Genomic DNA, 24,997 nt, shown 5'->3' with positions numbered 1-24,997 from the left:
GGAGGGTCAGGCTGAACCCCCCAAAGCTGCCCCGGCACCCACGGGGATAATGAGGAGAGGTTATGGCCTTTAATTAGTTTAATTAGGGCTGTAAAATGGGGAGGAGGGGGGCAGAGTTCAGGCCCTGGGGTGGGGATGGGAGCCTTTAAGGGGGGGAAATTCAACAATTTCAGGGGGAAAAGCAACAATTTTAGGGGGGAAAAGTCAGCAATTTTAGGGGGGGAAAATCAACAATTTTAGGGGGGAAAAGCAGCAATTTTAGGGGGGAAAAATCAACAATTTCAGGGGGGAAAATCAACAATTTCAGGGGGAAAAAGTCAGCAATTTTAGGGGGGAAAAATCAACAATTTTAGGGGGGAAAAGCAGCAATTTTAGGGGGGAAAAGCAGCAATTTTAGGGGGGAAAAATCAACAATTTCAGGGGGGAAAATCAACAATTTCAGGGGGAAAAAGTCAGCAATTTTAGGGGGGAAAAATCAACAATTTTAGGGGGGAAAAGTCAGCAATTTTAGGGGGGAAAAAGTCAGCAATTTTAGGGGGGAAAAGCAGCAATTTCAGGGGGAAAAAATCAACAATTTTATGGGGGAAAATCGACAATTCCAGGGGGAAAAGCAACAATTTTATGGGGGGAAAAACCGACAATTTCATGGGGAAAAATCAGCAATTTTAGGGGGAAAAGTCAACAATTTCAAGGGGGGAAAATCAACAGTTTCAGGGGGAAAAAATCAACAGTTTTATGGGGGAAAATCGACAATTCCAGGAGGAAAAAAAAAACAATTTTAGGGGGGAAAAGCAACAATTTTATGGGGGGAAAATCAACAAATTTTGGGGGAAAAGAACAACAATTTATGGGGGGAAAAATCAGCAATTTCAGAGGGGAAAAGCAACAGTTTTATGGGGGGAAGAGCAACAATTTTAGGGGGAAAAATCAACAATTTTATGGGGGAAAAATCAACAATTTTAGGGGGAAAAATCAACAATTTTAGGGGGGAAAAAATCAGCAATTTCAGGGGGAAAAAATCAACAATTTTAGGTGAGGAAAATCAACAATTTCAGGGGGTGGGGTGACCATTAGGGGACTGGGAGTGTCTCCCCTAATTTTTGGGGGGGGCCCTGCTCTGTATCCCTAATTTTTTTGGGGGGGGGCTGGTCTGTCTGGGATCATCTCCCTGATTTTTTGGTCTGTCTGGGATCATCTCTCTGATTTTTTGCGCTTTCTGGGATCATCTCCCTGTTTTTTTTTGGGCTCTCTGCGCCTCCCCTTTCTCTCAGCCCAGCCCATCCTGGCCCGGAGCAGGGGTGACCTTTTCCCTCCTTGGCCGGGGACCAGAATGGTTCAAATTCCATTAAAAAAAAAACAAAAAACCCTGGGATAAAACCGGGGGGGGAGAGGAGGGCCCAGCACAGGAATTTTGGGGGCTCCAAGTGGGAGAAAGGGCGAGGAGCGAAGCCAAGGTCGTGGCCTTGGTGCCGGACACCTCAGCCTTTCACCCAGATCCGAACCCGAGCCCGGGCCGCTGCAGCAGCGCCTAAAAAAGGCAGGAAAAGCAGGAGCGCTCCCGGGGCTGCCTCAGTTTCCCTTCTTTGTATTTTAGTTTTTATTTTTGCCTCAGGTTTTTTTTTTGCTTTTTTTTCCTCTGAAAAAAAAACCCCAGTAAAACCCCAAAACACCCCCCAGAAAAAAGCAGGAATTCTCCCATGGCTGCCTCAGTTTCCCCCACTCTGCCTGTTTTAATCTCTCTGTGCCTCAGTTTCCCTTCTTTGTATTTTAGTTTTTATTTTTGCCTCAGCTTTTTTTTTGCTTTTTTTTCCTCTGAAAAAAAACCAGTAAAACCCCAAAACCCCCTCACAGAAAAAAAGAAAAAAATCAGGAAAACTGCCCTGCCTCAGTTTCCCCGCTCTGCCTGTTTTAATCTCTCTGTGCCTCAGTTTCCCTTCTTTGTATTATTTTTCTGCTCAGCTTTTTTTGCTTTTTTCCTCTGAAAAAAACCCAGTAAAACCCCAAACCCCCCCCAGAAATAAGCAGGAATACTCCCATGGCTGCCTCAGTTTCCCTGTTTCCCCCACTCTGCCTGTTGTCATCTCTGTGCCTCAGTTTCCCTTCTTTGTATTTTATTTTTTATTTTTGCCTCAGCTTTTTTTTGCTTTTTTCCTCTGAAAAAAACAGTAAAACCCCAAACCTCCCCACAGAAAAAAAAGAAAAAAAATCAGGAAAACTGCCCTGCCTCAGTTTCCCTTCTTTGTATTTTATTTTATTTTTGCCTCAGCTTTTTTGCTTTTTTCCTCTGAAAAAAAACCCAGTAAAACCCCAAACCCCCCCCCCAGAAATAAGCAGGAATACTCCCATGGCTGCTTCAGTTTCCCTTCTTTGTATTATTTTTTTTTATTTTTCTGCTCAGCTTTTTTTGCTTTTTTCCTCTGAAACAAAACCAGTAAAACCCCAAAAGCCCCCCCAGAAAAAAAGAAAAAAAGCAGGAATACTGCCCTGCCTCAGTTTCCCCACTCCCCCAGTTTTCATCCCTCTGTGCCTCAGTTTCCCTTCCTTGCATATTTTTTTCTGCTTTTTTGCTTTTTTTTTTTCCTCTTGGAAAAACCAGGAAATCCCTCCCAGGGCTGCTCCTAGAAAACCCCCTAAAAAAAAAAACCCCAAAAAATTGGGAAAATAATTTAAAAAATTTAATTTCCATTCCTGATTCCTGCCATCCTCCCACCCACACCGAGACGTGCACCGGGCAAGAGAATAATTTCATTTATTTATTACAACTTTATTACAAACTTCGCCCCCCAGGGGCCAAGAAAAAGTACAAAATTTGCATTTTTGTGCTTCCCCCCCCCCACCCACACACACACCCCTCCCCACAAACGCTATATACAAAAAAAACCAGAGTAGAAAAAGGTCGCGACACCGACTTTGTGTCGCGACAGGACGGACCGACGATGTCCCAAGGTCACAGCGCCTCCTTCTCCCCTCGGCGGGGGCGCCCAGAGTCCCGAAATTCAAGATGGAATTCATTCAAAACCACAACTCCCCGCCTGTCGCACGTGTCGCGACAGGACAAGCACCACGACAGCCGCGCTCTCCCTGCTGGACCTGCCTCGTTTCCCCCACAGTCCTCCAAGGGATTTTTTAATTTTTTTTTTTTTTTGGTGTCGTTTTCCCTCGAGATTCGAGGCGGGGAATGCAGCAGCTCCTCGGGAAATGCAGGGATCCCTCGGGAAATGCAGCAGCTCCTCAGGAATGTGGCGTTTTCTTCCCCCTTCTCCCAGATGTGCCGCAGGTTTGTGGCACGCACACGAGTCCGGAGCCCTCCCGGGTGCGGGCGTGGAGCTCACTGGATGTTGTTGTTGGCGTTGTTGCTGCTGCTGTTGTTGGGCACGCAGGGATCCACCTGGGAGCGGGAGGAGGGTGAGGAACCCGGGCAGGCGGCCCCAGCTCCGCCCGGTCCCTGCCCTGGCGCTGCCGCCGCGCTCACCTCCGTGTAGGTCGGGGGCGGCATGAACTTGAACTCGGGCGCGTACATGAAGATGGGGCTGTCGAAGCCGTCGGGATCGTCCAGCAGGGGCGTGGTGGGGCTCTCCAGCCGGTGATCCTCGGGAACGATGTCCAGGTAGCACGGGGGAGCTGCGGGGAGGAGCAGGAGGCACCGCTGAGCTCGGGGAGGGGGGGATCCACGCACCCTGAGCCCAGCAAGGAGAGGGGATCCCGCCCTGGGCGTGTGCAGCCCACCCTGCTCACCCTCAGGAGCGTCGGGCAGGTTCAGGTCCACCCAGCTCATCTCGGAACTGGTCTGACTGGCCATGCTGGAGCTGCGGCTGCCGATGCCCGAGCGGCTCCCGATGACCAGGGGCAGCTCCAGGATGATTTTCTTGGAGCCCGGCACGCTGACATAAATCTGCAAAAAAAAAAGCCAAAAAACCAAACCCAAAATTTAGAGATCTGTAAGACAAAACCCCAGGATGAGAAAGATCCCCCAGGTGAGAGCAGGAGATGGGAACTCACCTGCAGGAAATATTCCACCCTGAGGATGTTGCAGCCCAGGATGGAGGGCTTGAGCTTCCTCACACGGATGGTTTTGCCACGCCAGGACTCTGAGGTGCCAGAGATGATGTGGTTGCCACGAACACAGGAGAGTTTCTGGGAGAACACCTTGGTCTGCCCGTTGGCCAGGTAGGTGTGCTTGGCCACGATGGCCGCCTTGGGCACCACGATGCGCGAGCAGGTGTTCTCAAAGTCGGCGTTAATGCAGATTTCGTCACCTGCCAAAGGGAATGCCCCACTGGTTAACGGTGTTTGGGGTTCCCTCGCTGCTTCCCCCCGCTCCAGTTCCCCGTTCCCAGCAATCCTCACCTTCACAGAAGCCTTTCCTGTCGATCTGGGCGCTGACGGACACGCGTCCATCTGGGATGAACATGCACGACACCTTCTTCTCCTTTTTGGCTGCTACTGGAGACTGTGGGGAGAGGGAACAGTCAAACACCGGCCCCCATCTCGTCCTTCCCACCCTTCCTTCCTCCTTTTTCCCCTTCCCCTTTTTGCAACCAAGCCTCGAATTGCCCTGGACTACACCACACGCCCCACCCAGTGTCAGTTTCTGGAATTATCCACAACTCCTTAATCCCACCCTTAATCCCAACTCAGCCCGGATCTGATTAAAGCCACCACTGGCTTGGGCTGACCCTCCCCAAGGGCTTTTCTCACCAGCCCTGAGAGAGAAAAGGGGCTCACCAGCAATTCTGGGGTGTTCACATCCACAGGATCCATCACCTCGAAGCGTTTCTTGATCTGCTGAGTGGGGCAGGCCGGACGCTCCAGAGATGCCTGCACCCAGTAATCCACAGAGCCATACTTCCCCTTGAAGGTGGTGCCCAGGGGCCTAGAGACAGACAGGAGGTCACTCCAGAGCCAAAACACTTGGATTTTCCCAGTTTAATTCCAGTTTAATTTAACCCCGGTGGCAGCTGCTGCCTCACACTCACCCCTGGGGCAGCTCGAAGCCGAATTTGTACTCGTACTTGTTGCCGGGTCTCAGGATGACTGAGCCGTCCTCATCTGGAGGAGAAAAGGGGGAGGGAGATCATCAGGGTGATCCCTCAGCTCCGAGGGTGTTGGCCAACACCTGTGCACACGCCGGGAACCCCGTGTTCTGTCCCTTCGCCTCACCAACACCCCGGGGCAGAACAGAGCGTCCCGGTGGCTCCACCCCAGCTCCAGTTTCCCCTTTATCTCCCAGCTCCAGCCCCAGGGTGTGATCCTGTGCCCGGCCCCGACCGTGCCACCAATGTTCCCAACCCCTGTGGAGTCAGAACAGGCCACAGCAGCTCCTCAGGCTCTGATTTTGTCCTTTAGCTCCCAAACTTCGACTTGGCTTGGCCAAGTTGCTTAAGGTTTCCTAGATTTGGTTCTTTTATTCCGAACTCCAGACACAGCGTTAAGGCTGCGCCTCTCCCAAACCCCCTACCCCATCCAGCCTCACCGCACCTCTCCTGTGACCAACCCCTGAGCTCGGCTGGCTTTATAAACCAACATTTAAGGCCACCCTCACCCCTTTTTTCCAGCCCCATGGCCTCACCTGTGGGCTGCTCCTCAAGGGCCAGCACGTCCTCGAAGCGCAGGTATTCCATCTCCTGCCGGCACTGGGCCGGGCCCTTGGCCCAGGTCACCCTGGCCACGCCACACGCCAGCACCTTGACGGCGGTGACACGGGTCACCTCGGCCACCTCCACCAGCACTCGCCCGGCCACCTTGTCCCCGCTGAAGTAAACCTTGTCGGGCTCACTGAAGGCCACAGCGAAGTTCTTCACCTTCTTGAACATCACCATGGCTGGGGTAGGACGAGGATGAAGGGTTTGATCAAGTAAGGGCTGCAGGGTTTTATCCCCGTAGGGCAACAAAAATCCGCCCGGGGCAAAAGAAAAAGAAAAAAAAAAAAAGGAAAAAAGGGAGCGAAGGCTTTGTTTAGAGAGACGCTGCGAAGTTCCCACAGGAGCTGCTGCCCCGGGACCTGAGCGCTCTGAGGGAACCGCAGCTGTCTCCACCTTTTATAGGCTCGGGGGGCCCGCCCACCCCCGCCCGCGCCTGTTGCTCCCGGGCCCTCCACGCTGAGGGCGCGTGGCCGGGCGTGCTGCTCGCGTGATCAGCGCGCTCATTGGCTGCCGCTGGCTTGTTTACGGCAGCACTGACCAATCAGAGCAGCGGCCGGGGAGCGTGGACAGCGTGTGAAGGAAAGCCGCGCGTGTTCAGTGGGGGCGGGACGGACGGGGGCGGAGTGACAGCTCGGGGGACCAATGGAGAGCGAGGATGGGCGGCGGCTCTGGCCAATGGCGAGCGCGGAACACGATGTCATGTTCCCAGGCTGGGGGGGGGGCACGGGGGTGTTGTTCCCAGTTTGGGACAGGCCGCGTTGTACTGGGAGCACTGGGAGCGGCCCTGAGGGGCCCTATGGGGTGGGGAGGCTTCACCTCCTTCCTCAGAATCCTTCTCCCCACCCAGGGCAGCCTGGGGGCTCCTCCATTGCCCTCCTTCAGCTCCCCCCCCCCCCCCCCCCCGCAGTGAACTCTCCCCTATTAATTTGGGTTAATTAGGGCGGATTTGGGGTACGGATGAAACTGGGGTGATTCATGCGGGCAGGATTTTCCCTTTTCTGCTGCTTCCATCCCCTTGAATCCTTCAGCTGGTTCTGAGGGGTTCCCTCAGCCCCCTGGGTGATATTTTCACCCCCCCCCCCCCCGCACACATTCCCCCCCCCATGATTTGGGGTAAATAAGGCTGAATTTGGGGGTTCAGCATCAAAACCTGAATTTGGGGGTTCCCTCCCTCCTTCTGGTGTATTTTTGGGAGTGTTCCCACCACCTCAGTGGTATTTTCACCCCCCCCCCTGCACACATTCCTCCCCAGTACTTGGGGTAAATAAGGCTGAGTTTGGGGGTTCAGCTTTAAAATCTGAATTTGGAGTTCCCTTCCTCACTCTGGTGTATTTCTGGGAGTGTTTTTTTGCTTCCCACTCTGTCTTGGGGACACTTTTTCCCCCAGATATCCTTCACAAACATCCACCCAAGCTGCAACAAACAACCAAATCCATTCCGTACCCCCTGGCCCTGTTTTCCAGCAGGGATTTGAGCACTAAAACAGAATTTCTCCGCCCTCCCAACCCCTCCGAAAGAGACTTTGACTTCCAAGAAACCATCAGATTTCCCTCCCTGTATCGGGATTACTCCATGACAAGAATTTGCTCTTTTCCTCTTTTTTTTTTTCCCAGTTTTTGGTGCTTTCCCACCTCAGGAAAATGCAGAGGAAGGAGGGGAACAATGTCCATGGAGCCCTGGCCCTGTTTTCCAGCAGGGATTTGAGCACTAAAACTGAATTTCTCCTCTTTCTCAACCCCTCCAAAGGAGACTCTGGTTTCTGAGAAACCATCACAATTCCCTCCCATCAGCATTGCTCACTCTAGAACAGGAATTTTGCTCCTTTTCCCTTTTTTCCCCCAGTTTTTGGTGCTTTCCCACCTCAGGAAAATGCAGAGGAAGGAGGAGAACAATGTCCACGGACCCCTGGCCCTGTTTTCCAGCAGGGATTTGAGCAGTAAAACAGAATTTCTCCTCCTTCTCAACCCCTCCAAAGCAGACTTTGGTTTCTGAGAAACCATCAGATTTCTCTCCCTACATCAGCATTGCTCACTCCAGGATATGAATTTGCTCTTTTCCTCTTTTTTTTTTTTCCCAGTTTTTGGTGCTTTCCCACCTCAGGAAAATCCAGAGGAAGGAGGAGAACAATGTCCACGGAGCCCTGGCCCTGTTTTCCAGCTGGGATTTGAGCAGTAAAACAGAATTACTTTCACATTCAGCATTACTCCACGACAATAATTTCCTCTTTCCCTCTTTTTTTTTTTTTATTTTTTTTCCCCAATTTTGGCCCTTTCCCAGCTCAGGCAAAGCAGAGGAAGGAGAACAATGTCCGTGGGGTGAGCCAGCAGTGGAAATAGGAGTGGCTGCCATTTCCAGGGAGGCGTTTTTTTGGTTGGGTTTGTTTTTTTGTTTTGGTTTCTGTTGGGAGTTTGTCCTTCAGGGGTTGTTTGTCCCGGTGTTCCTGGCGCTTTTCCTGCCCTTCTTTCCCCCCCGTCCCGGAGTTAATTCACACCTGATCGTATAAACCGATAAAGCTCCGGATAAACCCTGGGGCATAAACTGCCCTCCTGCCAAGCCACAGGACGGAATTCCACCTTGAGAGGGAATTATTCCTTTTCTTGGTGCAGAATGGAGGAACTTGGCCTTTTTTTTTCTCTACTCCCTGTTGTCTCCCACTAGGAAAAAAAATGATGGGTTAATGGAGAATTAGGGATTTATTATAATATAATTATAATATTTATTATAATAATTTATTATTTATTATAATATAATCGTAATGTACATTGATAGAAATATAGAAATATAAATAATATATTTATACCATATGTGTATGTGCTGATTTCTCTATGTTCATACTTTATATATATATAATTCATATTTATTTTTATTAAATTATATTTTATTAAATGGTATATATTTACATAATACAAATGTATAATATTTATGTTGTCTATTTATGTTTATATTATATTTGTACTGCATTATTTACATATTTAACATATTAGTATATTAATATATTATATACGATTTATTATATATTATTATATATTATTATATTATATTATATTATATATTATTATATTATATTATATTATATTATATTATATTATATATTATTATATATTATTATATATTATTATATATTATTATTTTATATTGTATCGTATTGTATTATATTATATTATATTATATTATATTATATTATATTATATTATATATTGTATATTGTGTATTGTATATTATATATTGTATATTGTGTATTGTATATTATATATTATATATTATATATTATATATTATGTATTATATAATAATATATGTTAATTATATATTTTATATATATCATATTCTATTTATATATTATATTCTATTGTATATTTCCATAACATATATTTGTACATTTATATTTTTACATTTATGTTATATATTCTATATTATATTTATATTCATTTCTATTTATAATGTAAATATAAAGACCTAGATATTATAAATTATAAAATTATAATTATAATTTGGTGAAAGGTGGGGAGCTTTTTCCAGCCTTCCCTGCCAGGTGATATTTGGCCCCATAGATCTCTGACCCCGGTCAGAGCCCTGTTTATGCTCTCCCCTCTCCGGTTCCCATCCCCTCAGACACATTCCAGCAAAGCCAAAGGGCCCTGGAGCCGCACGCCAAGGAACTTGTCAGGGATACGATCCCAGGCACGTTCCGCGTCCCAAAAATCCCTGCCTGAATTCCCCCGGGCCCGTCCGTCAGCGCTGCCCTTTCCCCCCCTGCCCTCCATCCCAGGCAATTCCCTCGAGGGTCAGGATTGCTCCAGGAATTCTGCATGCGTTTGGAGGAGGGTTGGGGTTTTCGCTCGGAAAAAAGGCAATTTTCCCCAATATCAAACCTAAGAAAATCAGGAGAGGAATCACCAGGGCAGGGTCAACCTCCTGCCAGCACTAAAATTTTATTTACCACTTTAACACCCCATCCCATGGGCTCAGAGGTTCCCCAGGTGGATGGATGGGCAGAGTGAGAGTTTCCATCATTTTTCCTGGAGCTCCTAAACAGGGAAAAGAGAATTCCAGGAAATCTGAATGGGTCTGGAGTGGGGTGTCAGGGTTTTCACTTGCAAAAAGCCAATTTTTCCCAATATCAAATCCAAGAAAATCAGGACAGGAATCACCAGGGCAGGAGCAACCTCCTGCCAGCACTAAAATTTTATTTAAGGCATTCATCCCCCTCCAAGCTGTTACTTGCAAAAAGCCAATTTTCCCAATATCAAATCTCCTTCAAAACCAAGAAAATCACCAGCAGCTCTGGGCAGGGACAGCCTCCTGCCAGCACTAAAATTTTATTTACCACTTTAACACCCCCTCCCATGGGCTCAGAGGTTCCCCGGGTGGATGGATGGGCAGAGTGAGAGTTTCCATCATTTTTCCTGGAGCTCCCAAATAGGGAAAAGAGAATTCCAGGCCACTGTGACTCACTCAGCCTGGGAATAACCCACTTCCAAAGCCACAGGGGCAGAAAGTGAACCCTGAGGTGACTCACTCAGGGGAAGGAACTGGGCACGGCTCAGACTTGTTTTTGCCAGCACAGCCCTCCAGTGCTGATAAGATCCGTGGGGTTTTTTGTTGTTGGTTTTTTTTTTTTTTCTGCTGATAAGATCCGTGCTTTTTTCTGCTCCAGGTTATCGGGGTGGGTTGCCAGGAGAAGCCACAGCTGCTCCTGGGGTCAGCCTGGCCTTTGTCCTTGCTGTAAAAAAAAAATAAAAAAAAAGCAGAATTTAGTCAGGGATTGCCGGGGAGAAGGAGGATCCTTGCAGCCCTGCAGCTTCTCTGGGATGTTTATTCCATTTTTCTCACCTTATATGGTCCCTTCCAGCATATTCCAGGCTGGGGAGGGGAGGGAGAGAGGGGCAGGGAGGGACCAGAAGCGGTTGGAGCATGGGGACAGAGTGTGCAGCCGGGAGCTGGGGTGGAAAAAGCATTTCCTGTGCTTCCTCTGCTTGTTTGTGCACAGGGAACACTGGGAATTGAGCCCAGCTGGGAAAAAAAAAAAAGGGACTCTGGAACTGGGTTGGCTCCTGGAAAGCAGCTGCTTGTCCCACAGTAATAAATATATTATATTTTTATAATATATTATATTTTTATATATTCTATATTACATTTTTTATATTTTTTATATATTTATATTTATATTCTCTTTATATTATATTTTTTTTACTATTTTATTTTTATTTATTTTACTATTTTATACTATATATAATATGTATATTCTATATTATAAATATATATAAATATAAAATAAATAACTATAACTATAACTATAACTATAACTATAACTATAACTATAACTATAAATATAAAAATATAACTATAAATATAAAAATATAAATATAAATATAAATATAAATATACATATAAATATAAATAAATATATATATATACACATATACATATAAATAAATAAATAAATAAATAAATAAATATATATATATATATATATATATATATATGAAATTGATTTATAGCCGAAGAGGAAACCCAAAGCCTAGCAGAAAACTCACCTGTAGACACCTGAAAATGGGAAATGCTGACTTAGAAATGCCATAAAATAAAATGAACGTTGTTAAGGAAAAAGGTTGAACTAAAAAAAGTGTTTAAAAAATAAAACTAGATACTAAAAAAATAGGACTATAAAAAATTATTATACTTGAGAAAAATAGAACTATAAAAATACATTATAATAAACCCCACAAGGAGTAATTTTAAATTATTAGCCTTAAAGCACTTACAACATCGTGTAATGACAACTAATAAACCAAAACCCATTTATAATATATTATAATTAAAAATTAGTTAACTTCTAATTGTAATAACATAAATTATAACATCTATTTTGGTAACATTTATTTCTATTATTTTATAACATTTATTTCTATTGTATTTATTATTTTTAACATTTCTCTATTTCTATAACATTTCTTTTTAACATCTAATTATAACATCTCTATTGTCTCACCCTTCTCATAACACTAAAAAGAAAATCCAATTTTTTAAAAACACCTCTCAATTGCCCAAACTCTAAGTAAAAAAAAAAAAAATTAAAAAAAAAATTTAAATCCCTTTTTTTTTTGCTGTTTTGTCCCCAGCCAAAGTTTTTGACCCCCGTATTTGAGATTCTGCAGGGACAGCGATCTGGGATCCCCTTTTCCCCTTCCCTCAGGGCTTGCACAGGAGGATTTTTTCCTGTGAAATTCCATTTTTCCAGCTCCCACTGGAGACTGGGATGTGGAAATTCTCCATCCAGGTGGGCTTTCCTCCCCTGTTCTCTGCCCCGAGGGTGTTTTTCGGGGCAGGGAGAGGGAGAGAAGGTTCCAGAAGAGCTCAGCCGTCCACAAACAAGGAGGGATTCAGACCTTGGGAATGCAAAGTCCCGTGTTTGCCATCTGCTCTGGCAGGAACGAGCAGCGACATCAGAGAGGGGCAGAGCCCCTGGAGCCCCTCAGACAGCAAAGAAATGAGGAATTTTTCCTCCTTTTCAGCAGCAGAAACTGCTCCGAGCTGGGAGTGTCGAGCTCGGGGAAGAAAAGCTTTGACTTGGAGCCATCTGGTGTCTGGAAGGTGTCCCTGCCATGAGCAAAATGATCTTGAAGGTCTTTTCCAGCCAGAAGCAATCTGGAAGGAAGGAATTCTGGAATTCTGTGATTCCTTGTGGATTGGGGTGAGGATGGAAATCCTGTAACTCTGGAGCTCTGACTGTGCCGCAGTGCTGGGATCTGTGGACAGCTGGAGGCTTTCCCAGGAATGGCAGAGGATTCTCCATCCATGGATCCATCCATCCATCCATCCATCCATCCATCCATCCATCCATCCATCCATCCATCCATCCATCCATCCATCCATCCATCATCCATCCATCCATCATCCATCATCCATCCATCCATCCATCCATCCATCCATCATCCATCCATCCATCATCCATCCATCCATCATCCATCCATCCATCCATCATCCATCCATCCATCATCCATCCATCCATCCATCCATCATCCATCCATCCATCATCCATCCATCCATCCATCATCCATCCATCATCCATCCATCCATCATCCATCATCCATCCATCCATCCATCCATCCATCCATCCATCCATCCATCCATCCATCCATGGATCCATCCATCCATCCATCCATCCATCCATCCATCCATCCATCCATCCATCCATCATCCATCCATCCATCCATCCATCCATCCATCCATCCATCCATCATCCATCCATCCATCCATCCATCCATCCATCATCCATCATCTCCCTCTGTCCCAGGGCCATCATCCATCCTGTCTCACAGGGCCCCCACCTCGCTCTGTCACAAGCCCAGCATCTCCTCTGTCCCAGGGCCACCACCTCCTCTTGACACCCTACAGAGCTTCAAACCCGAGCCATGGCCATGCATGGGGTTCATCTAAATGGGGAAAAAGTGCCAAACATGGGGTGGTCCTGGCCCATTCCCAAATTATTCCACCCTGCTCCTGCTCAGAGCCCCCCCGGGGCAGGGACAGGCCTCTTCCCCCACCCCAAACCCAGGAGCCGAACGTCGGCGCCAACCCGAGTTGTTGATGTCAACAAAGTTGTTTCCATTGACGTCAAAGGACTTTGGATCGACCCTTCCCCTCCCTGGCTGATGTCACCTGCTAAAAACCATCTCAGCCTCTCCATCCAGCTCCAACAGGGCCCACTTGGGGGAATTCACCACCCAGCTGGAGCTGAGGGGGTTCAGGGTGGTCTCCCATGAGGAAGAGTCCTCAGGAGAAGGTTTGGGTTGGGTATTTTGGGAATTGTGTTCGTGGGAAGGGAGGTCAGACCTTGGAACCATCCTGGATGTGTTCAAAAACAAGTGGTGCCTGTGGTCATGGGTCAGGAGCGGCCTTGGCAGTGCTGCGGGAGAGTTAATGATTAATGATCTCAGAAGTTTCTCCTACCTTAATGAGTCCATAATTCATCAGCAGCTCCTCCACGTCGTAATCCCGTTGTCAGAATTGTCCGTGTTGGGCCACTCCTGGTGTAAATCTGGGTCGGGCGGAGCTGCCGAGCCTCAAAGCTGGAACCAGAGCTCTCCAAATCAGAATTCCGGGACATTTTCAGTTTGGGAGCTGCTCTCTGAATTTCAGAGGTGGCTCCTGAGAAAGGGCTGGCGAGGAAAGCTCCAGGCCCAGTCCTGGTGGCGCAGGTTCCTGGCTGTTCAGGAGGAGGGAAGGTCTGGTTCCACTGGGAACCCTCCTTTCCCCAGGGAATTCTTGCTGAGTGGCTCTACAGGCCAACAACTAAAGGACAATTGGGTTCTGCATCATCAAACCCACCCCATTTCCACCAGGAGCTCCAGCACCACCAACGCTGCTCCTGAGGATTTCATCCCTACAAGGGGGTTTCATCCCCATGGAAAACGTTCTCCCCATGGAGGATTTTCTCCCCCTCCAGACGGTTTTATCCCTCCCCAGATGATTTTCTTCCCAAAGGGACACGTGGAGCACATCAGGAAGCAGCTTGCTTTCCTCTCCATCCACCCAAAGCTCCGGAGTCAGAGGAACAGGGGAGGAAGGAGATATTCTTATCCTCATCTGCCTCTGCTGCCCAAAGACATGAAGAGACAGATGACAGGAAATGGGGAGACTCAAAAATAGACCCTTTAATGTCAAACCCACCAGGGATTACCAGGAGCAGAATAAAAAACATGGAGCAGGCCTCCTGCTCCTCACTGTGTGCTCTGAGCACCCATCTGAGGGGGAACTCGCAGCGATGTCCATGAAATTATTTCCTGTGTGCTCTTTGTGCTCTTGGCACAAAAGAGTAAAGAGAAAACTCCGTGGATGTATTGGAACTTGAGTTGTAGAACCTCCCTTGATGGAGCCTCCGTGCCTGGCGGGGCGGAAATTCCCTTTTCTCCCACGTCCACAGGCCCTTCCTGCAATTCTGTGGGACAGGGATGGCCAAGTTTTTAACACTTTATTAAAAATAAAGGAAAGCCTTCCCTAAGGAAATGATTTCTCCTGTAGAGCTCCGTCTGCTTTACTGAAATCCTCTGAAAATGTGTGAAATTTGCCCTCCCAGTCCTGCACCTTCCACGGGGCAATGCCCTGCCCCTCTGTGTGCCCAGCTGGCTCCCTGCCATCAGGAATTCCATTTTTCCAAGCAAAAGCTCCAGTTTGGGTTGGATTTGAGCAGCAACGGAGAATCTGGGCCCAAGGGAGAGAGCTCCCAAGGGGTGTTTTGTCCTCCCTAGAACCTGACACCGCTTCCCAAGTCCAGACCCAGCTAAATTGAGTCCACAACAGGTGCCAAGAAAACAAGGAAAAATAGCAACAGTGGCCTGGGATATAGGAGATCTCAAGCTCCACAGCTCCCACTGCTGGAGATTCACTTGTTATTTATCCTGTTAGAGGAGCACATGGACAAAACCCGGCTGATTTCTACTCAAAAGTCTCCCTCTTGGTCCCAACGTTCCCCAGACTGATTTGTGGCCTTGCTCTGCTTTGGGAGCAGCTGGGTCCCAAATCCATTAATTTTTTTATTTTTTTTTTTACTGCTAAAAATTGGGTTTTGGGCTTTGAGTCTGTCATTTCTGGATCTGTAGGGCTCCTGAGTGGAATTCTGATGGATTAACAAGGGGACAAAGGTGGGAAATAATTTACGGAAAGGCTCTGAGGGACAGAGGGGGTTTCTAACCCTGGGGGTTTATTTTTCTTTGATGCTCTGCAGTGCCACATCCTTAGGGGAAAAGGAACATGTCAGAATGGAACAGAAAAATTTGGAACTGCCTTCAGGAGAGGAGCTGGGAGCAGCTGCACCATCCCTGTGAGACCAGTGGGTGCAAACCAGGGCTTCACCCCTTCCCTCTCTTGGGTCTCTGAGACACCTCCTTCAAGGTGAGGAACCTTCAAGGCGGAGCCAGAAGGTCTCACAGGTTCCCTATGGAGCAGGCAGGGCTTAAAAGTGCAACAAAACAGCCCAAAATCCACACGGGAGGAGGAAGAGGAGGAGGAGAAACGATGGAGAGCTGAGCTGGCAGCCTCCCCCAGCTTGGAAGATGTGGAGCTTCTCAGCATCGGGCAGGAAGAGCCGAGCATCCTCCAGCGCCCCGTGCGCTGCCATGGTGAAGTTGGCGTCCCCCGAGGTCACCACATCAAAGACACACGACTGGAAGTAGACATCCTCCACGGGCAGCATCTCCCGGCAGAGCGCCCGCGCCGTCTCCGCGGGGACGCGCCCGCGCCCGCGGGGGCTGCGGGACATGCGCTGGCTGTGGGGACAACCGCCCACGCAGAGCTGCAGGTCCTGCTCCTCCGTGAAGGCCCTGGCCACCTCCTCGGCGGCGCGGATGGAGAAGGAGAGCTGGCGGCCGGCCTGGCGCACGGCGATGGTGGTGCCGATGTAGCCGGCGCGGATCTCCACGTGCCGGCCGGGGCTGAGCTCGCGGACGGACAAACTGCTCCCGCCGGGACGCGCGCCGCCGTTGACGGAGCCGTCCTGGAAGGCTGCGGGGAGGTTGTCCAGCTCGGCCTGGTAGACCTTCTGGTCGATGCATTCCTTCATGTTCTTGAAGATGATGGTGAGCTGCGGGGAGTGGGGTTGGTTGGAGGGCGGTGAGTGTGGTGGGTGTGGTTCCATCACAGGGGTTGGGGGTATCTCAGGATGGAGGTCCCGCCTCACCTATCCGTCCTTAAACCATCCCTGCCACAGTCCTTTGGGGACAACTACAATATTTCCTTCTTTTTTTAACACCATTTAAGCAATGGAAAAACTCAGGTGGAACCAAACACAGCGAGATTCCTCCAGGTATCCTATGGACCACGAGATTCCTTCAGGTACTCCAAGATTCCTCATGGCACCCCATGGACCACAGAATTCCTTTAGGTACCCCCATAGACCACAAGATTTCTCCAGGCACCCCATGGACCACAAATTCCTCCAGGTACCCCATGGACCACACAACCACCTGACAGCAGCAGGAGTATTTGAGGGTCCCCTCAACAACCTTCACCACCGTTGTCCCTCCTTCCTCATGCCCCCCTGGGCCTGAGGGGGTTCCAAGGATTTTGGGAAGCACAGGAGGTGCCCTGACCCTGGATTTGCACTAACCTTACCTTGCTGGTGACCGTTGCGTTGGACCCCTTGGCCACCGGCGAACTGGTGGCTTGCACAAACAGGTAATCATTGTCCAAGAGCGGCCAGGAGCCCTCCACCCGGCACGTGTGGAAATCATCATGAAAGGTTCGGATGTGGGGGTCCCCAAAAGCAGCACAGTGCTGGAAACCGGGGGGCCGGCCGTGCTTGTAGAGGAAACTCCTCTCGTAATCGCAGATATCGAGCGACTCGAAGCCGTGCGCGGCGTTGGGCGCCGCGGGCCGGGGCCGCGGCGGGGCCGTGGGGCCTTCCTTGGAGCAGTTGTTCTGGATCATGAGGTCCTCGATGCCGTGCACGGCGGAGTGGAAGGCCAGGTCGCCGCGGCAGGTGCGGGCGGTGCGGCGGGTGCACAGCGAGTAGGAGCGCAGCGCGGTGCAGAAGGCGGCGCCGCGCTCGGGGCCGCGCAGGTGCAGCGTGGCCGCCACGTACTCCGAGTTGCAGCGGAGGATCTTGCACTGGGAAGAGACTGAGGAAGAAGGGGTGGGTTGGGGAAAGGGCAGGCTGTCCTCTCCCGTTGCAGATTTCGAGGCAAGACGTGTTCTGTTACCGTGTGAATGGCTGCTGGCTTTTGTCAAGTGGGCAGTTTTCCTTATTGTCACGGACATATTTTATGAAAAATCCTTTCCTTAAGATCTTTTTCTCTTGAGAAGCTGAGAAGCCTCAGAAACGAAATGTAAACAATGATTATCTGCTGCTGTAAAATGCAACAGGTGCAGCTTTGATTGGTCACATGTGGTTGTTTTTAATTAATGGCCAATCACAGTCCGGCTGTCTCAGACTCTCTGGTCAGTCACAAGATTTTATTATCATTCCATTCTATTCCTTTCAAGCCTTCTGATGAAATCCTTTCTTCTATTCTTTAGTATAGTTTTAATATATCATTTTCTTTTAATATAATATATATATATATATATATCATAAAATAATAGATCAGCCTTCTGAAACATGGAGTCAAGATTCTCGTCTCTTCCCATGTCAGAGTTGCCTGCAAATTCAACAATCTGGAGATTCTGGAACACCAGCACAGCTCTGCCTGGAGGGAGGAGCCAAGCATTCCTACCCGGACATAATCTGGAGATTCTGGAACACCAGCACAGCTCTGCCCGGAGGGAGGAGCCAAGCATTCCTACCTGGACATAATCTGGAGATTCTGGAACACCAGCACAGCTCTGCCCGGAGGGAGGAGCCAAGCATTCCTACCCGGACATAATCTGGAGATTCTGGAACACCAGCACAGCTCTGCCCGGAGGGAGGAGCCAAGCATTCCTACCTGGACATAATCTGGAGATTCTGGAACACCAGCACGGCTTCTGCACTGGATTTCCCAGAGGAACAGCAGCTGCCTCTTCTTCCCCTGGATCTTCAGAGGAAGACTGCACCCTTTTCTCCAGGATCCCTGCTCCAGCAGAACCAGCCCTGACACTGCAGGAGGGCTGAGCCACAATTCCAATGGTTCTGCTGCCCACACCCCACAGGGTGTCAGGCTGGGTTCTGACTCTGTCAGTGTTATCTTGGTTCACTGCATTGTTCATTTTATCCTTTTATTTTCTTCCCTATTAAAGAACTGTTATTTCCTGCTCCCATATTTTCTGCTTGAGAGCCCCTAATCTAAAATTTATAGCAATTTGGAGGGGTGGGGAGGATTTACATTCTCCATTTCATGGGAGGCTCCTGCCTTCTTTAGCAGACTTCTGTCTTTCCAAACCAAAACATCTCCCTGTAATATTTGCAGGCAATCCCAGCGAGGGGAGAGAAGTGATGCATCTGACTCCATCTTATCAGAAGGCTAATTAATTATTAATTTTTTATACTATTATTAAAACTATTATACTATTATCATTATTAATTTTATTATTAATTTATTATGCTATTATTAATAATAGCATATTATGGTAATTATTAATTTTATTATTAATTTATTATACTATTATTCTATATTATATTACACTATATGACATTACATCTAAACTGAATCTGTCTGCAAATAAACAGACAACAAGACAGAACTCTCCTTTGTTTTAGTTAGTTTTAACCAGCTAAAATAAAAAAAATTCCCTGAACCATCGGGGGTTTTCCCTTTTCTTTAAACCTGTTTAAACCTGCTCGAAACTGAACACCCAAAAAACCACCAACATCTCACACCTCTAACCCACCAAACTAAACCTAAACCACAACATTCCCCCCACCGTCCAGCTCGAGATTCTCACGGAGATTCCTCCTGGAAGTGCTTTTCTCCTGATTTTTACAGAGAACAACTCTGCCCACGTGGACCCTTACCATGCCTGAAGAGGAAGAGGAGCAGGAAAGCTCGGAGGAAGAAGCCAAAGTTTTCCAGCTGCCCTGGGCTCCTACTGTGGGCAGCTCTCCCCATTCCCATCCATGCAGAGCTCGGGGGGTCTCTCACCCACCAGCAGCTCCTGGCTTCATTCAGCAGCTCCCCTGGAAGCAGAGGGGGGATTGGGGAGATGGGACTGAGAGGGGCACTTGTTAAACACCATTTGAGCAGTGGAAAACTCAGGTGAAGCCAAACCCAGCAAGATTCCTCCAGGTACCCCATGGACTACAAGATTCCTCCAGGTACCCCAAGATTCCTCCAGGTACTCCAAAATTCCTCCAGGTACCCCTTGGACCACAAGATTCCTTTGGACACCCCATGGACCACGAGATTCCTTCAAATTCCCCAGGTACCCCAAGATTCTTCCAGGTACCCCGAGATTCCTTCGGGTACCCCACAGACCACGGGAGCAAGTCCAACCCAGCACTTCCAAGGCCACCACTTGTCCCCCGGTGGCACATCCACACCTCCAGGGATGTGGCTCCACCTGGGCAGCCCATGCCACACCTTGACCACCCTTTCCATGAGGAAATTTCATCACCCTGAAATTTTATCACCCTGATATCCAACCTAACCCCCCCCACCCTCGCCGGCGCTGCTTGAGCTGTTTCCTCACAGGGGTGGGCGTTGAGCATTTCACTCCACCCTCACTTTGGGGACACCACACGTGGGACCAGAGCCATCCCTTGGTGCCAACCACATCCTTGGAGCCTCATTCCTGCTCTCCCGCTGCCCCCTCACCTGGTTCAGCCTCCTCAGGGAGCTCCTTCCCCGCGTCCTTGTCACAAGCTCTGCCCCAAGTGACAGCCACAGAGACTCGTGGAATAACCCGGGAGAATTCCAGCCCCTCTGGGCTCCTCCATGGTCCTGCAGCTGGATCAGTTTGGGGTCCCGGGAGCCCTTCCAGGGGACAGAGAAGGGAGCCCCCCGTGGCTCCTCGTCCCTGGCCACCTTTGCTCTGTCCTTTCCCCCCGCGGGGCAGAGGCGGGGGTTGAAATCGATCCCTCTAAATTTAGCTGGGCTCTGCTCCAGCCCTGGAACAACAGCCAGAGCGTGGAGAAGGTGGGGCACGGCAGCTCCAGGTTTGGGGAGCCCCCAGCCCGTGGGGAATGTGGGAGCTGCCCTGGGTTTCCCTCCTTGGAAGCTCCTGTGGGCACCACCCGGGGGTGAATCCCTGTGGGAAAAGCTTTTCCCTGTGGGACGTGTCCAGCAGGGGAGGGGATGGTCCCTGCCAGGGAGCACTTTTTCCAGCATTTTGTCTCCTGGGGCACAGCCAGGTCCTGAAGGCAAACATGGCACGGGCCAAAGCTGGCCAATGTCCCCAGGGGTCACCCCAGTGTCCCCAGGGCTGGTGGCCAATGTCCCCAGGGGTCAATGACTGCCAGGCCATGCTGGCTGCACTCCTGAAATGCCACCTACACCTGCAGGAGGCAGCTGCACCAACCCCTGCAAGGAGAAGGAATGGTCAGGAACGTCCAAACTGGGATTTTCCAGGTCCATTCCCACCTGAAATCCCACCTACACCTGCAGGAAGTGCTGCACCAACCCCTGCAAGGAGAAGGAATGGTCAGGAACGTCCAAACTGGGATTTTCCAGGTCCATTCCCACCTGAAATCCCACCTACACCTGCAGGAAGTGCTGCACCAACCCCTGCAAGGAGAAGGAACGGTCAGGAATGGTCAGGAATGGTCAGGAATGGTCAGGAATGTCCAAACTGGGATTTTCCAGGTCCATTCCAGGGGCCACGGAGGAGATGGGTGGGAAGTTGGGCCCCTCAGCATTTCCAGCACCCACAAATCCCCTTGGGAACACATTGAGGAAATCCTTCTGGCTCCTAAACCGAGTTCCTGCTGTTTTCCACCTGCAGGGAGCAAATCCTGGTGCCCACCTGAGCCCAGGAGAGCTCTGGGATTGGGGTGGGAAGAGAAGAATTTGGGGAAATCGGTGTTTGCCAGAGGGCTGGAAGAGTGGATCCCTCTTCTTTCCAGGATGCAGAATCAATCCCAAAGGATGCGTTCTTCCTTCCATGCCATGCTTGGAAGGAAATAAATCCCATCCCTCCAGAAATAATGGAAATAAATCCCATCCCAAACATAAATCAAGGAAATAAACCCCGTCCCTCCAGAAATCAAGGAAATAAATCCCATCCCTCCATAATAAATAAAGGAAATGAATCCCATCTCTCTAGAAATAAAGGAAATAAATCTCATCCCTCTAGAAATCAAGGAAATAAACCTCATCCCTCCAGAAATAAAGGAAATAAACCTCATCCCAAGCATAAATAAAGGAAATAAATCCCATTCCATAAATAAGGAAATAAATCCCATCCCTCCAGAAATCAGGGAAATAAATCCCATTCCTCCAGAAATCAAGGAAATAAACACCATTCCTCCAGAAATCAGGGAAATAAATCCCATCCCAAACATAAAATAAGGGAAATAAAAATATGAAAAATCCCATCCCAAGCACAAATCCCATCCTTCCATCCCCACACCTCATCCAAGGATCCCAGCACTCCCCTTACCCCAGAAAATGCCACGAGATGGGCACCAAATCCCCCCAAATCCCGAGGAAAATCCTGGTCCCTGCCTGGGGCGGGAATGAGGAGGGAATCCCGGCTGTTGCCACCCAGGCTGGGGGCAGAGGGAGGAAAAAACAGCTGAAGATTCTGACAGGGGAGCAGGAGCTGAGCGGGCTCCGCTTTAAAAATAGCCAGGGGGGATTTTGGATCCCAAAAGGCAAATTCCAGTGGGGAGGGGAAGGCAGGGCCGAGGTTTCCCAAGCACACGCATAGGAGGGGGTGAGGTGGGCACGGAATCCCTCGGGGCCGCCCCATCCTCGGGGCTCTCCAGGTGTGGGAGAAGTTTTACGGAGATTTCTGTGAGCCACAGAGGAGTTTGGGATCCACCCCTGGAAGAATTTCCTACCCAGGTCCTTGACATAGAAACCAAGGGAAAAAAAAAAAAAGGAGAAATAAGAGAAACTTGGAACTGTCAGTTCCAATAAACACTTTGTTCGTCTCTCGTGACCAGCGAGTAAAGTGTAAATTTATGAGTTTTGTAAGAGCGTATAAAAAGCGTAAATAGAATAAAAACAGGTCTGAAGCCTCCTGAAAATGGAGGGCGTTGCTTGGTGTTGTCTCCATCTCAACTATGACAGGGATTTTTTGGGGATTTGGGGAGAAGTTTTACGGAGATTTCTGTGAGCCACAGAGAAGTTTGAGATCCATGCTCACCCCTGAAAAAATTTCCTACCAAGGTCCTTGACACAGAAACCAAGAAAAAGAAAAAAGGAGAAAAAAGAAGGAGAAATAAGAGAAACCTGAAACTGTCCCAAAAAGCACTTTTTTTGTTTCTTGTGAGCGACGAGTGTAAATTTATGAGCTTTGTAAAAATGGATAAAAAGCATAAATAGAATAAAAACGGGTCTGAAGCCTCCTGAAAATGGAGAGCGTTTCTTGGTGTTGTCTCCATCTCAACTACGACAGGGATTTGGGGATTTGGGAATTTGGGGACTTGGGGAAGGGGTTTTACAGGGATTTCTGTGAGTCAGAGAGAAGTTTGAGAAGAGGATGCACGCCACGAGGTGGCAGCAGGACTGGCAGGAACCACAGAAAAGTAAAACAAATTTAAAAACCCAAAAGAAACCCCCAAAAAAGCACAGAAAGAACCCCCCTTCTTTTAGTTTTTAGGGAATCTCATAAGAGCAAACTCGGAAAATGAGGGTGAACCTGGAAAAATAAGGATGGTCTGGGAAAAATCAGGATGAAATAGGAAAATTATAAGGAAAGAAATGAGGAGAAATAAAAAATGAGAGTGAATTTGGAAAATATGAGGGCGGCGCTGGAAAAATAGGGGTGAATATGGAAAAATCAGGATAAAAGTAGGAAAATCAGGGATGAACCTGGAAAAATCAGGATGAAATTAGGAAAAGAATAAGGAAAAATATGAGGAGAAATTAAACGGTCCCGTGTCCCTCATGCACATCTGGCCACGCCCCCACACCTCAGTCTCCGCCTAGTTATCCATATAAGGATAAAGAGGGCGTGGTTTTGCGTGTATGGGCGGGGCATACACCGCCTGCGGTGATTGGGCGGGTTGAGTCACGTGGCGCAGCTGCGGCGGTGTCACGTGACGGCGGGAGCGGTGAGGGCCGTGAGGGGACCGGGAAGGATCGGAGGTACCGGGAGGGAACCGAAGGCTTTGGGGACTTTGGCAGCACCTGCTGGTCCCGAGGGGTGCCCTGTGGGAGGATCGCGGGGTACCCGCGGGGGACAGGGGGGCTCTGAGGGGGGGTCAGGGCCTTCCCGAGAGCTCCGGGCCTGAAAGGTCCCCGGGACACCCCCGTGCGCCCCCTCCGCCGTACCCGGAGCAAGGGCTGGTCCGGCAGGGCTCCCTCAGACTCGCCGGCCCCAGCACCCCGGTCTTCCCCATTCCACTCCCCCCAGCCCCCAATTATTCCCCATTTCCCCACTTTGTTCCCCCTTCCTCCACCCCCAGCTCCCCCTTATTCCCCGTCCCGCCCCCCCCAGCACCCCCTTATTCCCCATTCCACCCCCCAAGCCCCCCTTGTTCCCCATTCCGACGCCCCCAATAACCCGGCAGAGCCCCCCCAAGCCCCCCCTCCGTGTTCCCCCCTCCTGAGACCCTCGATCCTCATCCCTGTCTCCCCCCACCATCGCTCTCCTCCAGCCTCCCCCAAAAATCCTCAAACCCCTCCGGTGCCAGGTGGGGACCGGGGGGGTTTCTCCCCCTGCACCCCCCAATTCTCCCCTCTCTCTTGCAGCCCTTCCCCGATGCGGGGTCCCCTCCTTGCGGCCGCGGGCGCTGCCATGGGCGGCACGGGCGGTCCCCTGGCCCGCACCATCCGTGCCAAGCTGACCGCAGCCCTCCAGCCCACCCACCTGGAGGTTCGGGACGACTCCCCCCGCCACGGGGGCCCCCCCGGTGCCGAGACTCATTTCGGGGTGCTGGTGGTGAGCGGGCTCTTCGCGGGGCTGTCGCCGCTGCAGCGGCACCGCCTGGTGCACGAGGCGCTGCGGGCCGAGCTGGCCGGGCCCCTGCACGCCCTGCAGGTCACCGCCCGCACCCCCGAGCAGTGGCAGAGCGACCCCCAGAACCCCCCCGCGCCCCCTTGCCTGGGGGGGTCCAAGAGGGAGAAGAGACGCGGCGCCGGCGAGGAGGAGGAGGAGGAGGAGGCGGCGGGGAAGCAGTGAAGGCTCTGGGAGAGCCCCGGGAGCGGCGTGAGGCTGCCGGGACTCCCCCCAGCAACAACAGGACCCTCCCAGGGACAACGTGAGACTCATGAGACGCCCCTAAAAACTGTGTGGAGCTCACGGGACCCCCCCCAGGAACATCAGGACCCCCTCAGGAACAACGTGGGGCTGCCAAGAACCCCCCCCCAAAAAACTGTGTGGAGCTCACGGGACGCCCCCAGGAACAACAGGGGGCTCCTGGGACCCCCCCAGGAACACCAGGACCCCTCCAGGAACAACAGGGGGCTCCTGGGACCCCCCCAGGAACACCAGGACCCCTCCAGGAACAACAGGGGGCTCCTGGGACCCCTCCAGGAACACCAGCACCCCTCCAGGAACAACAGGGGGCTCCTGGGACCCCCACCCTGGTTTCAGCGTTGGGAGGGGGCAGAAATAATTGGGGTGACCCCCCCCCCCCCGTGATGCTCTGCCCCAACCCAGCACCCACCCCTCCCTGCTCCCACCCACCCTGTGGGGGATTTTTGGGGTGTCCCTCCCATTTAAACTGAATTCATTCATTCATTAATTTAAATAAAACTGTTCTGTGGGCAGTGGAGAATCCTTATCCTTTTTTTTTTTTTTTTTTTGGGGGGGGGGGTGGTTGGTGGTAACTAT

At 50.0% G+C, this 24,997-nt stretch overlaps 3 protein-coding genes across 8 annotated transcripts; 1 reads left to right on the top strand and 2 right to left on the bottom strand.

The window, feature by feature from the left end:
- Positions 1–2,740: 2,740 nt before the first annotated feature.
- On the bottom strand, positions 2,741–6,013 carry TXNIP (thioredoxin interacting protein). Of its 2 annotated transcripts, XM_036397858.2 has the most exons (8): positions 5,570–6,013; positions 4,977–5,049; positions 4,726–4,873; positions 4,348–4,450; positions 4,000–4,256; positions 3,736–3,892; positions 3,473–3,621; positions 2,741–3,388 (listed from the first exon to the last, which is right to left on the bottom strand). In XM_036397858.2, exons 1-8 carry the CDS (start codon positions 5,817–5,819, stop codon positions 3,329–3,331), a joined length of 1,197 nt encoding a protein of 398 aa, XP_036253751.1. In that variant the 5' UTR covers positions 5,820–6,013; the 3' UTR covers positions 2,741–3,328. The 2 variants fall into 2 exon arrangements, with proteins under 2 accessions (XP_036253751.1, XP_036253750.1); XM_036397857.2 differs by having other exon boundaries at positions 2,741–3,621.
- A 2,243-nt stretch (positions 6,014–8,256) lies between these two features.
- HJV (hemojuvelin BMP co-receptor) lies at positions 8,257–19,203 on the bottom strand. 4 transcript variants are annotated; one of them, XR_004981611.2, is made up of 7 exons: positions 19,071–19,203; positions 16,754–17,259; positions 13,595–16,223; positions 11,179–11,208; positions 10,475–10,654; positions 10,161–10,364; positions 8,257–8,296 (listed from the first exon to the last, which is right to left on the bottom strand). XR_004981611.2 is itself a non-coding variant. In XM_036397937.2 (3 exons), exons 1-3 carry the CDS (start codon positions 19,168–19,170, stop codon positions 15,597–15,599), a joined length of 1,233 nt encoding a protein of 410 aa, XP_036253830.2. In that variant the 5' UTR covers positions 19,171–19,203; the 3' UTR covers positions 12,898–15,596. The 4 variants fall into 4 exon arrangements, 1 of the variants encoding a protein (XP_036253830.2); XR_008508885.1 differs by lacking the exons at positions 8,257–8,296; positions 10,475–10,654 and having other exon boundaries at positions 9,770–10,364; XR_008508884.1 differs by lacking the exons at positions 8,257–8,296; positions 10,475–10,654; positions 11,179–11,208 and having other exon boundaries at positions 9,770–10,364.
- Positions 19,204–23,239: 4,036 nt separating this feature from the next.
- On the top strand, positions 23,240–24,941 carry BOLA1 (bolA family member 1). 2 transcript variants are annotated; one of them, XM_036397954.2, is made up of 2 exons: positions 23,240–23,307; positions 23,914–24,941. In XM_036397954.2, exon 2 carries the CDS (start codon positions 23,924–23,926, stop codon positions 24,341–24,343), a length of 420 nt encoding a protein of 139 aa, XP_036253847.1. In that variant the 5' UTR covers positions 23,240–23,307; positions 23,914–23,923; the 3' UTR covers positions 24,344–24,941. The 2 variants fall into 2 exon arrangements, with proteins under 2 accessions (XP_036253847.1, XP_036253848.1); XM_036397955.2 differs by having other exon boundaries at positions 23,249–23,273.
- The last annotated feature ends 56 nt before the right edge of the window (positions 24,942–24,997 follow it).

Source organism: Molothrus ater, chromosome 29 (genome assembly GCF_012460135.2).
Source record: "Molothrus ater isolate BHLD 08-10-18 breed brown headed cowbird chromosome 29, BPBGC_Mater_1.1, whole genome shotgun sequence".
Classification (NCBI taxonomy): Eukaryota; Metazoa; Chordata; class Aves; order Passeriformes; family Icteridae; genus Molothrus; species Molothrus ater.
This window is presented reverse-complemented; position numbering and strand designations above follow the sequence as displayed.

Excerpts from the sequence above, each read along its gene's own strand:
- BOLA1 (XM_036397954.2), top strand. The coding sequence starts at position 23,924 with ATGCGGGGTCCCCTCCTTGCGGCCGCGGGCGCTGCCATGGGCGGCACG.
- TXNIP (XM_036397857.2), bottom strand. The coding sequence starts at position 5,819 with ATGGTGATGTTCAAGAAGGTGAAGAACTTCGCTGTGGCCTTCAGTGAG. Across the intron at positions 4,874-4,976 it reads GGCTTCGAGCTGCCCCAGGG|GCCCCTGGGCACCACCTTCA; the intron begins GTGAGTGTGAGG and ends GTCTGTCTCTAG. Across the intron at positions 3,893-3,999 it reads GGGTGGAATATTTCCTGCAG|ATTTATGTCAGCGTGCCGGG; the intron begins GTGAGTTCCCAT and ends TTTTTTTTGCAG.
- HJV (XM_036397937.2), bottom strand. The coding sequence starts at position 19,170 with ATGGGAATGGGGAGAGCTGCCCACAGTAGGAGCCCAGGGCAGCTGGAA. Across the intron at positions 17,260-19,070 it reads CCTCTTCCTCTTCAGGCATG|TCTCTTCCCAGTGCAAGATC; the intron begins GTAAGGGTCCAC and ends CTTCTTCCTCAG. Across the intron at positions 16,224-16,753 it reads ACGCAACGGTCACCAGCAAG|CTCACCATCATCTTCAAGAA; the intron begins GTAAGGTTAGTG and ends CACTCCCCGCAG.